The sequence below is a fragment of the Hemitrygon akajei genome, chromosome 1, assembly GCF_048418815.1.
Source record: "Hemitrygon akajei chromosome 1, sHemAka1.3, whole genome shotgun sequence".
Lineage (NCBI taxonomy): Eukaryota > Metazoa > Chordata > Chondrichthyes > Myliobatiformes > Dasyatidae > Hemitrygon > Hemitrygon akajei.
In genome coordinates, this window is record NC_133124.1 from 45,470,546 (window position 1) to 45,488,042 (window position 17,497).

At 42.2% G+C, this 17,497-nt stretch overlaps 1 protein-coding gene across 6 annotated transcripts in view; it reads right to left on the reverse strand.

Moving 5' to 3' along the window:
- Window positions 1-17,497, reverse strand: part of rgs20 (regulator of G protein signaling 20) — a 212,746-nt gene that overhangs the window by 95,732 nt on the left and 99,517 nt on the right. The window contains exon 1 of one of the 6 annotated variants that reach the window (XM_073042352.1): window positions 5,676-5,723. The exons of 2 other annotated variants lie outside the window; for them this stretch is intronic. In XM_073042352.1, the coding sequence (XP_072898453.1) occupies window positions 5,676-5,705 (30 nt within the window). In that variant the 5' untranslated portion in view covers window positions 5,706-5,723. Of the gene's footprint in view, window positions 1-2,724; window positions 2,817-4,351; window positions 4,755-5,090; window positions 5,293-5,675; window positions 5,724-17,497 lie in introns of those variants that run through there. 3 more of the 6 variants (XM_073042379.1, XM_073042369.1, XM_073042360.1) reach the window with 3 other exon arrangements.

Sequence of the window (17,497 nt, forward strand, 5' to 3'; positions counted from 1 at the left end):
AGAGCTTTCCACTATCATATTCAATAAAGCTGACACCTTCTCCTTCCTGAAGCGGCAAGTCAGTCCTTTTATTCTCACCACCGCTGGAAGTGATCGCCTAATTTTACTCACAGTGTAAGATGCGCATAGCCGAATAGGCACCTCACAAATGATTAGGCTAAAGATTGCTATGGTCTATAATCAATATTGCAGAATGTCAATAATTTATCTCCTAGACTTTTTAATTGCAATCGCACTGTAATTTCACTGTCCTTTTAAAGATGCAGCAGGTAGATTATTCCGCAAATGCCAATTTAATATTAAATATGCGGCAAAGTCAGCAGTGGCTCAAAATATGGCAACATGGTAGCTAATAATATGTATATTTTTTCACCTACCAAACTAATTGCCTTTCTGGAAAATCAAATAGCCACAAGTGATGGAAATGTGAAATAAAAGCAGAAAATGATGGAAACACTTTTGATGGCAACACCTGTAAAAAGGAGAAGGAGATAACATTTCAGTTGAAAGACACTTCATCAACCTGAAATGTTAACGCTGTTCCTTTTTCCACAGGAGCTGCCCGACCAGCTGTATCTTTCCAGCATTTTCTGCCTTTCTGTTACATCCATCTGTAACAGCAATTTTATCTTACCTTAGTTTCTTTATTTTAAAAAAAATTATCCCGGCCCAACACGTTAAACTGGTTATCTGAAAATGCACTCTCTTAGTATTCTGCTGACAAAGATCAATGGGCCAGAGATCTCTGAAAATGAAACAGGCAAACAAAAATGGTGTGACGATGCCTGTTCTTCTTCATCAGTCACACCTCTAAAATTAATAATATATTTCACCATTTATAAATATAATGTCAAATGGGTGAAGTGCAATTTATTATTTATTAGGTTATGATTATATGAATGCTCTTGTAGCCTACAGGGCATGAATATATTGTAAAATTCACAGCATATTAATTACATAATCCTCATTTCCCTTGATATCTTAGCGATAGTTGACTGCTTTAGAATGAGGTACTAAATGGGCCAGATTAAAATGAGTTCATTAGTGAAATTGTTATTCAATTATAATTTAAAAATTACGATTCTTATGAATTTTATTTTATCGTTTGATAGAGTTAATTAAAAGGAAATATTTTCCAACCCCTGAGTGAGGGAATTATAGACTGCATGGTATTATCCTGAGCAATAATCTCTTCCACGAAATCCATAACCCTTTCTGTTGGTCAAAGCAACCTATGTTTCAATATATTTTACTTACTGGTTTAACTTACTGATTACTGTGGCAATACATTTAGAAACCGATTTATGTATAGGCGCTAAAGTACAAAGTAAACTTCAATTTTGGGAGAAAACGCACATCTGTACATTTCTACATACATGGATTCAGTCTGTTGCTTGGATTTTTTCTTGTTCACAATTTAATTTTGTCTGTTGTGCTATTCTACTAATGTTCTAGTTTTAATTATGTCAAAGAAGAAATGATAATAGGACTGCTTCGTCTTTTCCAATATTCCAGTGTCGCCGAAGAGATACCCTGACCTTTCTAAACTACAGGCTACAATTCTACCTGACAACAGCCTCCCAGTCCTCGGAAAGTTGCCCGCCGTGTCTCAGCCCCGGTTTCATGGCGTGCGACTTCAGCATTGTACACAATCTTAAGATTACTTCGGGAGGGACCAAATGCAGGAGCCACATGTAACGTTCAGTTCTGCGTTACATCATGCCATTTCAGCACTCGAATCAAATGCTTTAAATGCGCACACTGGGCACATAACCATGTTATAATGAATGGGCTATATGAAGGCTCGCATGAGCCATCACAACAATCTTCTCCCCCGGTATAAACTGCTGGGATTTTTTTTTACCGCAGTTGAAGTTACATTTTCGGTGGGTGCAGATTCCTTGTACGAATTAGCCGCAACTACAATCAGATGAGTAAGTTAAGCTACGTCCAAAATGATAGAATTGCTCTATTCGACAAGCTGCGCTAATCGAACAGGGGACATCAGTGTTCCTCCGTTTCCCACAGATACGCTTCCCACAAGTGCAATGTAGGTAATGCAATGGATCGTTTAGAATAATTGGAATATTGCAGCAGGAGAGGAGGGGGATAGGATTGAGATGATGTAACCACTTGAATTAACAGATCCGAGGAAACTGCGCCTCGATTTTTTCTAAAAGGGGAAATTGCTGCTCTCCACCCAAGGCAAGAAAGGCCACTGATATTACTTGGTGAACAGATGCTCTAAAAGGGGGCTTTCCCTCCAATGCAACAAGAAGAAAACCCGCCTGAGTGACTGCAATATTCCCGGTTGAGCACACATCCGTTAACAAGCATCAGGACCAGCATCAACAAAACTGGGGATCATCTTTCACCAAGTTCAGCGGTGCCACATGCAGTGTGGGAGCACCATGCTGTAGTCTGCACCCCACTGATGCCTGAACTCAGGGGGTCCCCAAGGACAAGGGAACGGCACAGACTTTATCTCCGTGCCACCCCCACCCCTGTTGTAACATTGAGAGAGGGGGTGGCAGAGAGAGAGATGCTGCCCCGTTGCCTCCTCCTCCTCCCAGGCTGGGCAGAGTGCAGGGGAGCCCAGAGTCGAAAAGGATTCCGCGCGGTGCCCACCCTCTCCTCACACTCAATCTTCAGATATACAAGGCGCGGCTTTTAGTGGTATCCCCTGTTTGCGTGGTGTGTCGGGGCAGTGCGGGAGGTACTCACGGTCCGAGCATCAATCCGGTGAGCCGCAAACGATCTCCACCACCCTCCCAGCCGATTCCAGTGGGATCCTCACCCAGGGCCGCTCACTGGCAACGCCTGCGCATGCGTGCGGCTGGTTGCTAATAAAAACGCTGGGATTTTACAGTAAAAATCCCCTTATGGTCCAAAATCCGATTTCGAGATTTTACTTCTTCCTTCTTCACGCATTTTTTTCTTGTTGTAGCAATGCAAGCCACAGCTTGTAAACAAAAACGCGAAATGTTTCCGCAACCCTAACTGGCTCTCTGTAAAACCGGCTATCGAGTCAGGGAATAAAATGACAAATGAACCGTGAATGCCATAGAGCCCAATACACATTGCTCCAACAGCACTCGGGGATCCTCGCAGTAGTGGGCTCCCCCTGGCATGCTCCTGGAAGCCGCACATTGCATCTCTCTTAAGTTATGCCCAATTCTCCTTAGATTTCCCAACAGTGTACAACGCATCTTTGAGATGTCAGTGCAGTTATTTAGAACTCAGGGGCTATGTGGAAACTTGAAGCAGCAATTTTCATCTTCAACCCGATCTATTGCTAGATGAAATCAACTCTCACACAAGCATAACCAAAACATGCATTGAATCTCAGAGACCAACCGTATTTGGAAACGAAGAGCCTTGTTTATTATTAAAAGATCTGTCCATATTTAAACAGCTGTCTAAAGGGAGATGCTTAACTGTGGACAGAATCGAATTAATTGTGATTATTTATATTTACAACCTGCTAACAGCCGAAACCTATCGCACAGTTTGTGCGGCGAGATCCCCTTCTATTGTCACGTTTTGTTTTATGTTGCTTCCTCTCCAACATGAAAATAACTGCTTCACTGGATCCTCCCTGCCATTTTCTACGGAGAGCTCCGCAGCATTACACAAAACAGAGCAGGCGCCTGGTGTCTGCCTTTTACTGCAGGATTTTTAATCTGGTGACATCCTTTCACTCATTTGTCAAATCGAAACTGAGAAATCATGACAGCACTACCAGATATCAGAGGACTTGTAATTGAAATTAGAGGCAAGTGGTCCACGGCATCAGAGCGAAGGTGAGCCCTTGGCAGTCTTAAAATGGACGATGAGGGGGACTCCGAAGGCGATTGCCGTGACAAAAATAATGGACCTAAAATAACCGGATGTTCCCTTGGCGGAATAAAAATAACCAGAAACACAAATAACGCACTTCTCTTTCCCGAGTTGGCCGAGATGGAACCCCCCTCCCACCCCATCCCCACCGCCGTTACAAGATACCGTAAAGCATAGCCTGGGACCCTCTAGCCAATATACTGACCTGCTGTCTATTGTGTCAGTCTATGTATGCATCATATTTCCCCAATTAAAAAAAAGAAAATATACGGACAATTCCAGCTATAAAGTTAAGATCATAAGAGTTACAATCCCATATAGAACAGCAAACAAATATCAAATCAAATACCGAATCAGACCTAATCGTTTTACAAACCATGACATACAAAATCACTGGCAGATCCTCTATCATTGGTAGCAGTTTCTTAAATATTAAAAATTAATAGAAGTTCATACAATAAACGATGCCAAAAATAGTTCAGGAAAAAAAGGAGTCTAATTCTGCACTCACCTCTGGTTTAGTAGACACTCGGCGAAAGCGCTCACTACATGAATTGGCTTAAGCTTATGGATTTTTCTTTACGTTTACTCGTCTGTGTCAATGAACACGGGGTACCACTCCCAAAAGGTATCTTTCCTTTTTAAAGAAAATATTTTAGAGTGGCGACGGCACCAAGGAAAAGCTAGATCGTCCGGCAATAATGCGTCGATGGAGAAATCGGACAAGAGAGAGCGTTATTGCCTGCGAATTCGCCATATCCAGAGAAAGCTGTTCCTCCCACCTCCCCTTAGTCTTCAGCAGAATCGAACAACATCACGGTACATACCCAAGGAGCTTTTCCGTATCTGCCCAGTGAACACATTACCTATTCGAGCCTCAGCTATATGTCAATATTGCAACAGCTGGCCGATCAATCAATAATGATTTATCAACATTTTATTTCTCAACACATTCTGGTGTAAAACGGCAGTGTGGAAATGAACGCGGCATTGTACAGGAAGCCGGGAAGGATGCATTTCAATTTTATTTAAAATCAGTTAATTAGGGGTTAATCAGGCTGAAGTTCTCAGTGACCAATGGCCAGCGTCTCCAACAGAGGAATCGCTATTTGTTTGGATTTAGAAATCTCACATCAAAAAATACGGGGACAAGCTGCTGCCGACCGGTTGCCTGGCAGCGCCTTTTGATCATCGGTCGTTATTAATGCTGAATGGAACTGGAGTATTGGGAAGCAAAATAGCTGTCTCACCTATATCACCGGCTGTTCTCCGCAGAACATTCAAATCATCGGCGTATTCCCGTAGATAGTCATGGTTTATTATTTGATTAGAAACGTGCACTATGCACAGGGCTCTTCTACCAGGCGTTAACATTGTAATGTACACAAACATGCAATAAAGCCCAACAGGTTTATTATATACGCCTTCCATTTTCCCTCTTTCACCATGACCAGGTAAATCTTTTCTTCTCCAAAACAGAAACAAGGAAGTTGGGAATCTAAAAGAAAACACGGAATTCTGTACTCAGTAGATCAGTTAGCATCCATGGAAAGAGAAAGAGTTACAGGGATCTGATTTTCACTGTACAGATGGTGCCTAACCTATTAGATTTCATTTCTTGTCCTGTACAATGATTTGTGCTAATCAACATCTACCAATCATAGTGAACTGTGGGATCTCTACATATTAATGCCAGCAAGTCTTAACGCATCAATAGGCAAATCCGAACTGCTCATTAATTTATTGGATCTTTTAGGATCGCATCTAGAATTAAGATTATCTTTAATGTACGTTCTCTCTTTCCGCTTATCTTGTTTCCTTATCGGCGTACCTACCTTCGTCTCTCTCTCTATTCTTCCAGCCATGCATTTTGGGACGGTAAAGAGTTGTGAAATCAGGGCATGATAGAAAGTTGGCGTCGCTGAAGAGCAAGCAGAGAAATAAATTCGCTAAAATTCTGGCAAATGCACCTAATTATTTTTTTTCAAAACATCTGCATTCTGGGAGGGTGAGGCTCTGCACCAGAGGCTGACTGTCACTAGTTGGTAGACTTTAGGTCACGGTCACACGCAAAATAATGGAGTTTGACAGCACAGAAACAGGCTTCGCAGCAAATGAGCATCAAGTCCACGCAGAAAATATTAGTAGAGAAACTCAGCAGGTCAGGCAGCATCGATGGAAAACAGTAAAGAGTTGACCTTTTAGGTTAAAACCCTTCATCAGGACTGGAAAGAAAGGGAGAAGAAACCAGCATTTCCAGTCCTGCTGAAGGGTCTCGGCCTGAAACTGACTCTTTATTCCTCTCCTTAGGTGCTGCCTGACCAGCTGGTTCCTCCAGCATTTTGTGTGTGTTACGCCGGATTTCCAGCATGCCTTGTGAGCATCAAGTACTAACCTTACTTTACTCTCTTTATATTTACATCAATTCCCTTAGACTCTACTATGCTCCCACTTACATTAGGGGCAATTTAACAGCCAATAAACCCATTGATCCATAATTGCTTGGAGAGTGGAAAAAAAAACAGAACACCTGTAGGCAACTCACACAGTCAAACTCCACAGGGGTAGCACTGGAGATCAGGATTAAACCCAGACCATCTGACCGTGAGAATGCATTCCATACATATATCAAGAGCATGAGGATCACTAGGGAGTGAGTAGGTCCACCTAAGGATAGAGGAGGGAACATGCGCTTAAACCAAGAGTAAAGGAAGGAGAATGTAGACAAGGTCCTAAATGAATACTTTGCATCAGTATTTACCAAAATGAAGGATGTGACCAATAGATAGATCCATGTGTATCATACTAATTTGCTAGGGCATTACAAAGTAAAGAAAGGGATAATGTTTGTTCCCTTAAAGAATATTAAGGTGGATATCACCAGGCCCTAATGGGATATACCCCAGGTTACTGAGTGATGCAGGTGCTTGGCCTTGTCGGGCCTTGCTTGGGGTCGGGCCTTGCCTGGACACTTGTATCAGGCAAGTGGATTACTAACTTGATTGAGATTTTTGAGGAGATGACAACGGTGATCGAAGAAGGTATTGTCTATATGGATTTTAGTAAGACGTTTGACAAGGTCCCTCATGGGAATTGATTCAAAGGGTTAAGATGCATGGGATCCATGGTGAATTGGCCATTTGGATTCAGAATTGGCTTGGTCATAGAAGGCAGGGGGTAGTAGTTGATGGGACTTCTGGCTGGAGGTCCGTTACTAGTGGTGTTCTACAGCAATCTGAACTAAGACCTTTGGTGTTTGAAATATATAAATATATTTATAAATACTGTACATAATATATAATGCAATACTATATAATATATAAATATATATATTTGATTTGTCAGGTTCAGGAACCGTTAATACCCTTCAACCATCAGGCTCCTGAACCAGCGCATATACTTCACTCACCTCAACTCTGAACTCACTCCACAACCTATGGACTCACCTTCCAGGACTCTACAATTCATGTTCTCAATATTTTTTATTTACATACTCATATTTTTATTATTTGTCCAGTTTGTCTTCTTTTTGCACTTTTGTCAGTCGTGTGTATTTTTTCACTGATTCTATTGTATTTCTCTGGTGAATGCCTGCACAAAAGTGAATCTCGAGGTAGTATATGGTGACATACATATAGTTTGATCATGAATTTAAAGTCTTGGAGGCATCGATACATACAGCAGAGAAACAAGCCCTTCAGCCCATATAGTCCACGCCGAGCCTTTTAAAATGTCTACTACCAATGACCTGCACTTTGAACTTTGATATAAGTATATAACTGACCCGGCTGAAAGCATTGAGGGGCAGGTTAGTAAGTTTTCAGATGTTATGAAGATTGGTTGTTCCATGGATACTGCAGAAAACTGCCCCAGTATATACTGTAGTGGGATACAGATTAGTTGTAGATATGGGTAGAGAAATGGTAGCTAGAGTGTAGCCCAGATAAATACGAACTGTTGTACTTTGGGAGATCAAATGTAAATGGACAGTACACTGTTAATGGCAACACCCTTAGTATTTTGATATACAGAGGGACTACAGGGTCCATGTCCATAACTCTCTGAGAGTGCTAATGAGGTTGACAGGGTGGTAAAAACACATATGGTATGCTTGCCTTTATTAGCTGAGGAACTGAGTTCAAGAATTGGAGTATTGTATGTATTTCTGTTTGCCCCATTACAGGAAGGATGTGGAGGCTTTCAAGAGGTTACAGAAGAGGTTTTACTGTCTCGATTGGAGGGCATGTACTATAAGGAGAGGTTGGATAAACTTGGGTTGTTTCCTCTGAGCAGCAGATGCTGAACAGAGATCTGACAGAGGTTTGTAAGATTATGGGAGGCATAGATGGAGTAGACAGATGGAATCTTTTTCCTAGGGTCAAAATGTCTAATATCAGAGGGCTTGCATATAAGGTGTAAGTTCAAAGAAGAAGTTGTTTTTTCACATGAAGTGTAGTAGGTGCCAGGGCTGCCTGGGGTGGTGGTGGAGGGAAATACAATGGGGATGTTCAACAGGCTATTAGATAGGCACATGAATGTGTAGGAAATGGAATGATATGGACATTGTGTGGGGGTTAGTTTATTTGGGTATTTGATTGCTAATTTAATTATTTTGGCACAGCATTTTCAACTGAAGGGCTTGCTCTTGTGCTGTACATAGAAACATAGAAAACCTACAACACAATACAGGCCCTTCAGCCCACAAAGCTGTGCTGAACATGTCCCTACATTAGAAATTACCTAGGGTTACCCATAGCCCCCTATTTTTCTAAGCTCCATGTACCCGTCCAGGTGTTTATTAAAAGACCCTATCATATCCGCCTCCACCACCATTGCTGGCAGCCCATTCCACTCTGTGTAAAAGACTTACCCTTGACATCTCCTCTGTACCTACTTCCAAGCAGCTTAAAACTGTGCCCTCTTGTGCTAGCCATTTCAGCCCTGGGAAAAAGCCTCTGACTATCCACACAATCAATGCCTCTCATCATCTTATACATCTCTATCGGGTCACCTCTCACTCTCTGTTGCTCCAAGGAGAAAAGGCTGAGTTCACTCAACTTATTCTCATAAGGCATGTTCCCCAATCCAGGAAACATCGTTGTAAATCTCCTTTGCACCATTTCTGTGGTTTCCATATCCTTCCTGTAGTGAGGTGACCAGAACTGAGCACAGTACTCCAAGTGGGGTCTGACCAGGGTCCTATATAACAGCAACATTACCACTCGGCTCCTAAATGCAATCCCATGATTAATGAAGGCCAATGCACTGTATGCCTTCTCAACCCACACAGCAGCTTTGAGAACTTGCAGAATGCCTTGGGGTTTTCCTTAATCCTGTCTGCCAAGGCCTTCTCATGGGCCCTTCTGGCTCTCCTAATTTCATCCCAATACCAGATCAAGTACAGCCTCTCCTCTTGTAGGCTTATCTATATATTGTGTCAAGAAACCTTCCTGAACACACCTAATATACTCTACCCCATCTAAACCCATTACTCTATGGAGATGCAAATCAATATTTGGGAAATTAAAATCTTCCACCACGACAACCCTGTTGTTATTACACCTTTCTGGAATCTGTCTCCCTATCTGCTCTTCGATGTCCCTGTTACTATTGGGTGATCTATAAAAAACACCCAGTAGAGTTATTGACCCCTTCCTATTCCTAACTTCCACCCACAGAGACTCCATAGACAATCCTTCCATGACTTCCTCCCTTTCTGCAGCCGTGACACTATCTCTGATCAGCAGTGCCATGCCCCCACCTCTTTTGCCTCCCTCCCTGTCCTTTCTGAAACATCTAAAGCCTGGTACTCTAAGTAACTATTCCCGCCCCTGAGCCATCCAAGACTCTGTAATGACCACAACATCTTAGCTTTAAGTGCTGATCCACGCTCTAAGCTCATCCATTTTGATCATGATATTCATTGTATTAAAATAGACACATCTCAAACCATCAGTCTGAGCGTGTCCCTTTTCTATCACCTACCTATCCTCCGTCTCACACTGTCTACAAGATTTCTCTATTTGTGAGCCAACTGCTCCTTCCTCCGTCTCGTCAGTTCGGTTCCCACCCCACCAGCAATTCTAGTTTAAACTTTCCCCAGTAGCCTTAGCAAACCTCCCCACCAGGATATTGGTCCCACTGGGGTTCAAGTGTAACCCGTCCTTTTTGTACAGATCACACCTGCCCGAAAAGAGGTCCTAATGATCCAGAAATCTGAATCCCTGCTCCCTGCTCCAGTCCCTCAGCCAAGCATTTATTCTCCACCTCATACTATTCCTATACTCACTGTCACATGGCATAGGCAGTAATCCTGAGATTACTACCTTTGAGGTCCTGCTTCTGAACTTCCTTCCTAGCTCCTTGTAGTTTGTTTTCAGGACCTCCTCCCTTTTCCTACCTATGTCGTTGGTACCAATATGTATCACAACTTCTGGTTGTTTTCCTTCCCACTTCAGGATATCGTGGACTCGATCAGAAACCTCCCAGACCCTGGCATCTGGGGGGGCAAACTACCATCTGACTTTCTTTCCTGCGTCTACAGAATAGCCTGTCTGACTCCATAACTGTAGAGTACCCTACTGCCATCCTCTTCCTTTCCCTATCCTTCTGAGCCACAGGGCCAGACTCTGCGCCAGAGGTGTCTTCCAGGTAGGCCGTCCTCCCCAACAGTACTCAAACAAGAATACTTATTGTTATGGGGGTAAGCCACAGGGGTAATCTCTAGCATGTGACTTTTGCCCCTCCTTCTCCTGACTGTTACTCACTTATCTGTCTCTCAAGGCCCCGGTGCGTCTACCTGCCTATAGCTCCTCTCTATCACATTCTCACTCTCTCTGACCAAACAAAGGTCATCGAGCTGCATCTCCGGTTCCCCAACGCGGTCCCTAAGGAGCTGCAGCTCGACACACCTGGCACAGAAGTGGTCGTCCGGGAGGCTGGGAGTCTCCAGGACTTCCCACATCTGACACTGATCACAGAACACTGGCTTCACACACATACTTCCTGTTTGTATTCTACACAGCTAACCTACCTCGCCTCAACCCGCTATTGCCTAAGCCACATTGAGCCAAAGCTCTGTCTCCCTCTACTCCGTCACCTGCTCCTCTGATGCCAGCTCTATAAAGGTGTCTCCTTTTAAACTCTTCTCGCTGTTCTAACTGGCTGACGTCCATATTCTCTGTGAGACTGCAGCTTTCCATACCCAAGAGGTTCACAGGAGTGGAACAAGAAATTGAAAGCAAAGATTAATAATGCAATATTCCCTCTCTAGTCTGAGCCCTGGGTTCAATTGGAAGAATCTGTTCTTTTACCCTCCCTCCAATCAGCAAAATGAGTCAGCAGATCAGCTCTGTTTAGTTTAAAATATCATGCTAGGTGCAAGGGCTGTGGTGCATTTTACATTCTAAACGAGTGGAATATCAGGCAAAATATAGAACCAATTGTTGTGGAAAATTATTTCTTTTTACAGGATGTTCAGTCTAACATAAAGTAATGAGCATAATTCTTTAAGAGATGCAAATAAAAAGATCAGTGGATAGATGCACATAATTTGTTGAAGGTAGCTTGCAAAAGCATCTTAAGTAAGATGCTGGACTTTAAGTATAATGGTACACAGCACAGAAGCAATAAAGCCCAGATGAACCTCTGTAAAATGAATAGTTTATCATTACAGCTAGAATACTGCATCAATTTCTGAGTGTCATTCTTTAGGAAAGATGTGAAGATAAGGGAGAGGGTGCAGAAGAGGTTCACTGAGAATATTCTAATCATGTCAATAGGTTGGAGAAGCTTGGACTGCCTTTCTTGGAATGGAATGTTGTAAGCGGGGATGATAGAGCTATTTAAAATCAGGAAAAGTATTGAAGAACAGACAGAAGCTATTCCTTATGCCAAAGGGGTCAAGATAGAATGAAAATGATGAGCCAGATAACCAAAACTGCCAAGAGCAACTCATTGGTATCTGGAATGCATGGCTAGAGTGGAAGTGAAAGCAAAGTTAATTGTAGCACTTTAAGGGAAGATGAGTATGTATCTGAAAGGAAAGACCTTTCAGGTCTATGGGGAGATAGCAGAGGAAGGAGATCTGTTAGCCTGGCCTCATGTAGTGCTGGTACAGGCACAATGGGCCAAATGGACTCCTTCCATGCTAGATTTCTCTACAACAGTCACTATGCACTCATTGTGAGATTGCCCATCATTATTTGCTCACAGCCGGCAAGTTAGAAGGTGGGTTCAAACGAGTGTCCTTAGTTTCCCGAACTGCTGTCGGATGTTTCTTCAGTTGCACAGATAATTTTAAGTGACAACAATTTTAATTGCTATTTCTCTGTTACAGTAGTCATGGTGGACTTCAAATTGCATACTGACTGGGAAAATAAGGTTGGATTGCAAGGGAAGGAAATTGTAGAATGCCCATGAGATAACCTTTCAGAGCAGCTTGTGGTCAAGTACACTAGTGAAAAGACAATTATGGATTTGTGTTGTGTAATAAGCCAGATTTGATGAAGAAGTTTAATGTAAAGGAACCCTTAGGAGGCAGTGATCATAAACTGTGATAAAATTCACCCTGCATTTTGAGACAGAGAAGCTAAAACCAGATGTATCAGTGTTACAGTTGAGAAAAGGAAACTGCAGAGGTACAAGAGAGAGTCTGATCAAAAGTTGATTGGAAGGGTATCCTGCAGGGAGTATGGAAGAACAGCAATGGCTGGAGTTTCTGGGAGCAACTTGGAAGGTGCCAGATAGATACATCCCAAATACGAAGTATTCTAAGTAGAGGATGAGGCAACCATGGCAGACAAGGGAAGTCAATGACAGCCCGTAAAAGTAAAAGAGAGGGCATTTAATCGAGCAAAACTTAGTAGGAAGTTAGAGGATCAGGAATCTTTTATAAACTAACAGAAGGCAGCTAAGAAAGGAATAAGGAGAGAAAAAAATGAAGGTAAGCCAGCCAATAATATAACAGGAGATACCAAAAGATTTTTCAGATACACAAAGAGTAAATGAGAGGCAAGACTGGACATTCAACAACTGGAAAATGATACTGAAGAAGTAGTAGTAGGGAACAAATAAATAGCAGATGAACTGATTAAGTGTTTTGTGTTGATCTTTACTGTGGACGATACCAGCTACACGCCAGAAATTTGAGAGAATCAGAGGCAGAAGCTATTCCCTAGTGCATGATTCCCTAATGGTTAATTGGCAGGTTGAGTAAGGAAGGCAAATGCAATGTTAGCATTCATCTTGAGAAGACTAGAATGGTATTTAGAATGTGAGGAGCAGTTTTGGGCCCCTTATCTAAAGAAGGATGCGTTGGCATTGGAGAACCTCCAGAGGTTTATGAGAATGATCCTGGGGATAAGAGGGTTAAGATATTTATTTATTTATTGATGTACAGTGTGGAATTGCTACTGCTGGCCCTTTGAGCCACAGCACCCAGCAATCCCCCAATTCAATCCCAGCCTAATCACAGGACAATTTACAATGACCAATTAATCTACATCTTTGCAGTAGATTAATTGGTCAGAGCACCTGGCGGAGACCCACACAGTCACAAGGAGAACATAAGAACTCCTTACAGGCAGTGTGATGAACATTTGATGCCTCTGGAACTGTACTCACATGAGTTCAGAAGAATGAATGGAGGGGGTATCTCATTGAAACCTACTGAATATTACTATAGCTGGATAGACAAGATGTGGAGAGCAGTTTCCAGAAGTGGGAGAGTCTAGGACCTGAGGGCACAGCCTTCAAACAATAGAACATTCCTCAAGATCAGAGATGAGGAGAAATTTCCTTGGCCAGAGGGCAGAGTATCCATGGCACAGATGGCTGTGGTGGACAAGCCACTGAACATATTTAAAGCAGAGATTGGTACTTCTTTATTAGTAAAGTTTGTTATGAGTGCTGAACAGACCTGATGGAAATGGGGTGCAGAGTTAACCATTCCCCCCCCCCCCTTTGAGAACTATGAACTATTGCTATTGCTATGCTGCTAATGAGAGAGGGAGATAAAGCACAGAGGCAGGGACATCTGCTACAGATAAGAGAGAGAGACACACACATTTGATTGATGTATTATGGCTTCTTCACCGATTGTTTACCTTTCGCTACAAGGACGTTACTTTGCTCGTTAACATTCCTGAGGAGACAGCAGGAGTGGCCTAGTTTGATGGACATAGACATATGGAGTTGATGGATGGCTGATACCCCGTCAGTGGGGATAAAAGACAGGTGTGGGGAGACACACCAGTGGACACTGACCGAGTGTTGTGCATCCACAGGAAGGTGGGGGCTTCGAGGACCGAATCAGGAGATCGTTCAACAAAGCTCACAGTGTGACGGCAGGACCGGTGGCGGCTTGTGTGTGACCACTCATGCCAGAGTGACGAGTCCACCACAGAAGAACAGTCTGGCCGAGGACGGAGGGCTCATAACCAAATGACCACAATGGTACGACGGAATAAGAAGACAACAGCAGGTTTACTGGCTGCAGCTGCTCAATCTCTCTCTCTCTCTCTCTCTCTCTCCAACATTGCAACACAACAACCAACTACCTCAGCATACATGAACTGAACTGAACTCTATATTCTCTTATGACAATTCATTTACCCCTAGACATTGATAGAGCTTGTTTACTGTTGTTGATTATTATTCCTACACTTCTGTTTTTATTATTGCTAACCTGTTTTATATGCATATTTGCATTATTGATACTGTATTGGGCAGTTTACTAATAAACACCTTTTGTTTTCGGTACCACCAGACTCCAACGGATTCTTCTATTTCTGCTGGTCTGTAAACCCAGTTACGGGGTACGTAACAAGTTGTTAAGGGTTACAGGGAGGCAGGAAAATGAGGTTGAAAGGTAATAATAAATCAGCCATGATGGAATTGTGGAGCAGACGCAATAGGCCTAATGGCCTAATTCTGCTATTATGTATTAAAGTTCTTATGAAATGGAAATGAGCACTATTCAATTATCAGGGAATTTTCCACATTGGATCTAAGAGAGTCATAGAGTCAAACAGCACGGAAGCAACCCCTTCAGACCTACTGGTCCACGCTGACCAAGATTCCCATCCGAGCTAATGTTGGAGAGAATTTGTGAAGGAAGTGTTTGAAGATAGTTGGTACTTGGCTGATGTCCTACAGCAATGAACCTGGGATTGTGATGATTATCTTCAACAATGGCAATATTTTGGCTAAGTATGGGATTCCATTTATTGAGATTTCAATCAATTTTTATTGAACCAAACCTTCTGAGGGTTCCTTGTTGCCATGCTCAATCAAATGATGCTTCATTGAGCAAACTCTACTATTGTTGCTCACAACTCGGCTCTGGAATTTGTGCACGTTTTAACCAATACTGAGGAATGGAGTCCAATGATCAAGACAAAGCTCAGATGGAACATCAGGGAACAAGTTATGGACAGATAGGTGTCACTCTTTAGTATTGCTTGTCATTGCATGCATAACTTCTTTGATGTTTTAAATGACCGATAATTGTCAGGATTGGGTATAAGCGCAAGAGATTCTGCAATTGCCGGTAATCTTGAGCAACGCATATAAAATGCTGGAGGAACTCAACAAGTACGGCAGGAATAAACAGTCAACATTTTGGGCCAAGACCCTTTATCAGGACTGGAAGGAAAGGGGTCAAAGGCCAGAATACGAAGGTGGTGGGGGGAGTTTAAGAAGTACACGTTGGCAATTTTGGGTTTGTTTGCCTTTATATGACCTGGATCTAAATGGGTTATTTTCCATTTATTCAGATAAATATCTCTGCTGCAGTTATGGTGAAACAGCTTGGCTGGTGATTAAAAGCTGAGGGCTATTTCTGAATAACAAGTCTTCAGCATTCCCTTTGGATCTATCTCATTGCACTTGCTTATACTTACTGAGCACAACTGCATTTTAATATTGTGAGGAATTAATAGAGCAATAAGCTTCCAGCCAGAATATTGAACCTGGACTGCTGGAGTGCTCACACTTGTTATGTGCCGGGTTCACCCACCACAGAGGGTGGAACTGCTGATGGTGCATCCTTTGGCCAATAATGCTTTAATTATTCACCACAATTCATGAGTAGACGGATTAGGATTGCAGTTTCCTCACACATATTATGTATTCAAAATTAGGATTGGTAGTCAAAGAAATTGATCAGCTATGTATTTTAAGGAAAGGGATAGAAGTAAAGGGGTGGTTTACTGACAGGTTATAAGCGCTCAAAGTCTAGGGAGCAAGCACATATATAAGAGGTGGAAATAGATGAGACTTAGTGATGCACTATGTTGTGGTCAGAAGTTCCACTTAAGGTGAAATGGATTGTCAAAATTGTCCCTTTTCCTATTCCCACCTATCTCATCTAATCCTGAGTATTTACAACAATTAAGAATATCATTTGAGATGCTCCCATTTTGTTGTCCAGATTTGTGTGAAACTTTTGCACAACTGGAAGGGATTTCACACTACATGCAAAATTTCAATATTAGAGTATTAGAGCTTTTGGAAACTCAAAGCATTTGTGTTTGAGTCCTTACAAACCTTTGAAGTGAATTTCTCAAACTGAAAACTCACTGTTTTCCTCTCATTTCTGAACAATTCACGCATTAATATTGCATCAATGGCCCCTTGTTCTTGAAGTCTCGACTGCTATAAAGTTTGTTTGTCTGCAGTATCCCATCTTCTAGGAAGAGTGCGGTAGAACAAAGATATCTGTGAATGCAGGTCCATAATTCATTGAAAGTGGTGTCACAGATTGATAGGGTCGTAAAGAAAGCTTTTGGCATATTGGCTTTCATAAATCAAAGTATTAAGTACAGGAATAAAAACACAAAATGCTGGCAGAATTCAGCAGGCCAGGTACGACAGGCTCATCTACGGGAGGAGGTAGTGACGACATTTCGAGCCGAAACCTTTCATGGGTTGTTATGTTGAAGTTGTATAAAACATTGACAAGGCCAAAATTGTAGTTTTGTGCACAGTTTTGTCACCTACCTACAGGAAAGATGCAAGTAAGGTTGAAAGAGTACAGAGAAAATTTTTGAGGATGTTGCAGGGTCTGGAGGACCTGAGTTATATGGAAAGCTTGAATAGGTTAGGTCTTTATTCCACCAGAGCATAGAAGATTGCGAGGAGATATGATAGAAGTATACAAAATTATGAGGGGGTATAGATAGGGTAAAAGCAAGCAGGCTTTTCCCTCCGAGGTTGGGTGGGACTACAACTAAAGATCATGGGTTTAGGGCGAAAGGTGAAAAGTTTGAGGGGAACATGGGGGAAACTTCTTCACTTAGAGGGTCACGAGAATGTGGAACAAGCTGTTAGCGCAAGTGGTGCATGCGAGCTCAATTTCAATGTTTAAGCCAAGTTTGGATAGGTACATAGATGGTAGGGGTATGGAGAGCTATGGTCCTGGTGCAGGTTGATGGGAGTAGGCAGTTTAAATAGATCAGCACAGACTAGATGGGCTGAAGGCCTAGATTCTGTGCTGTACTTTTTTATGACTCAATGACTGTAAGTTTAAGCTTTACTATTTTAAAACCCTGCAATTTCTATTGCTTGTTTAATAAAAAGGTACTAATTTCACATTATTAAATTATGGACCATTGAATCTTACATCAGTGCTGGACAAACTATTAGAGAGGATCTG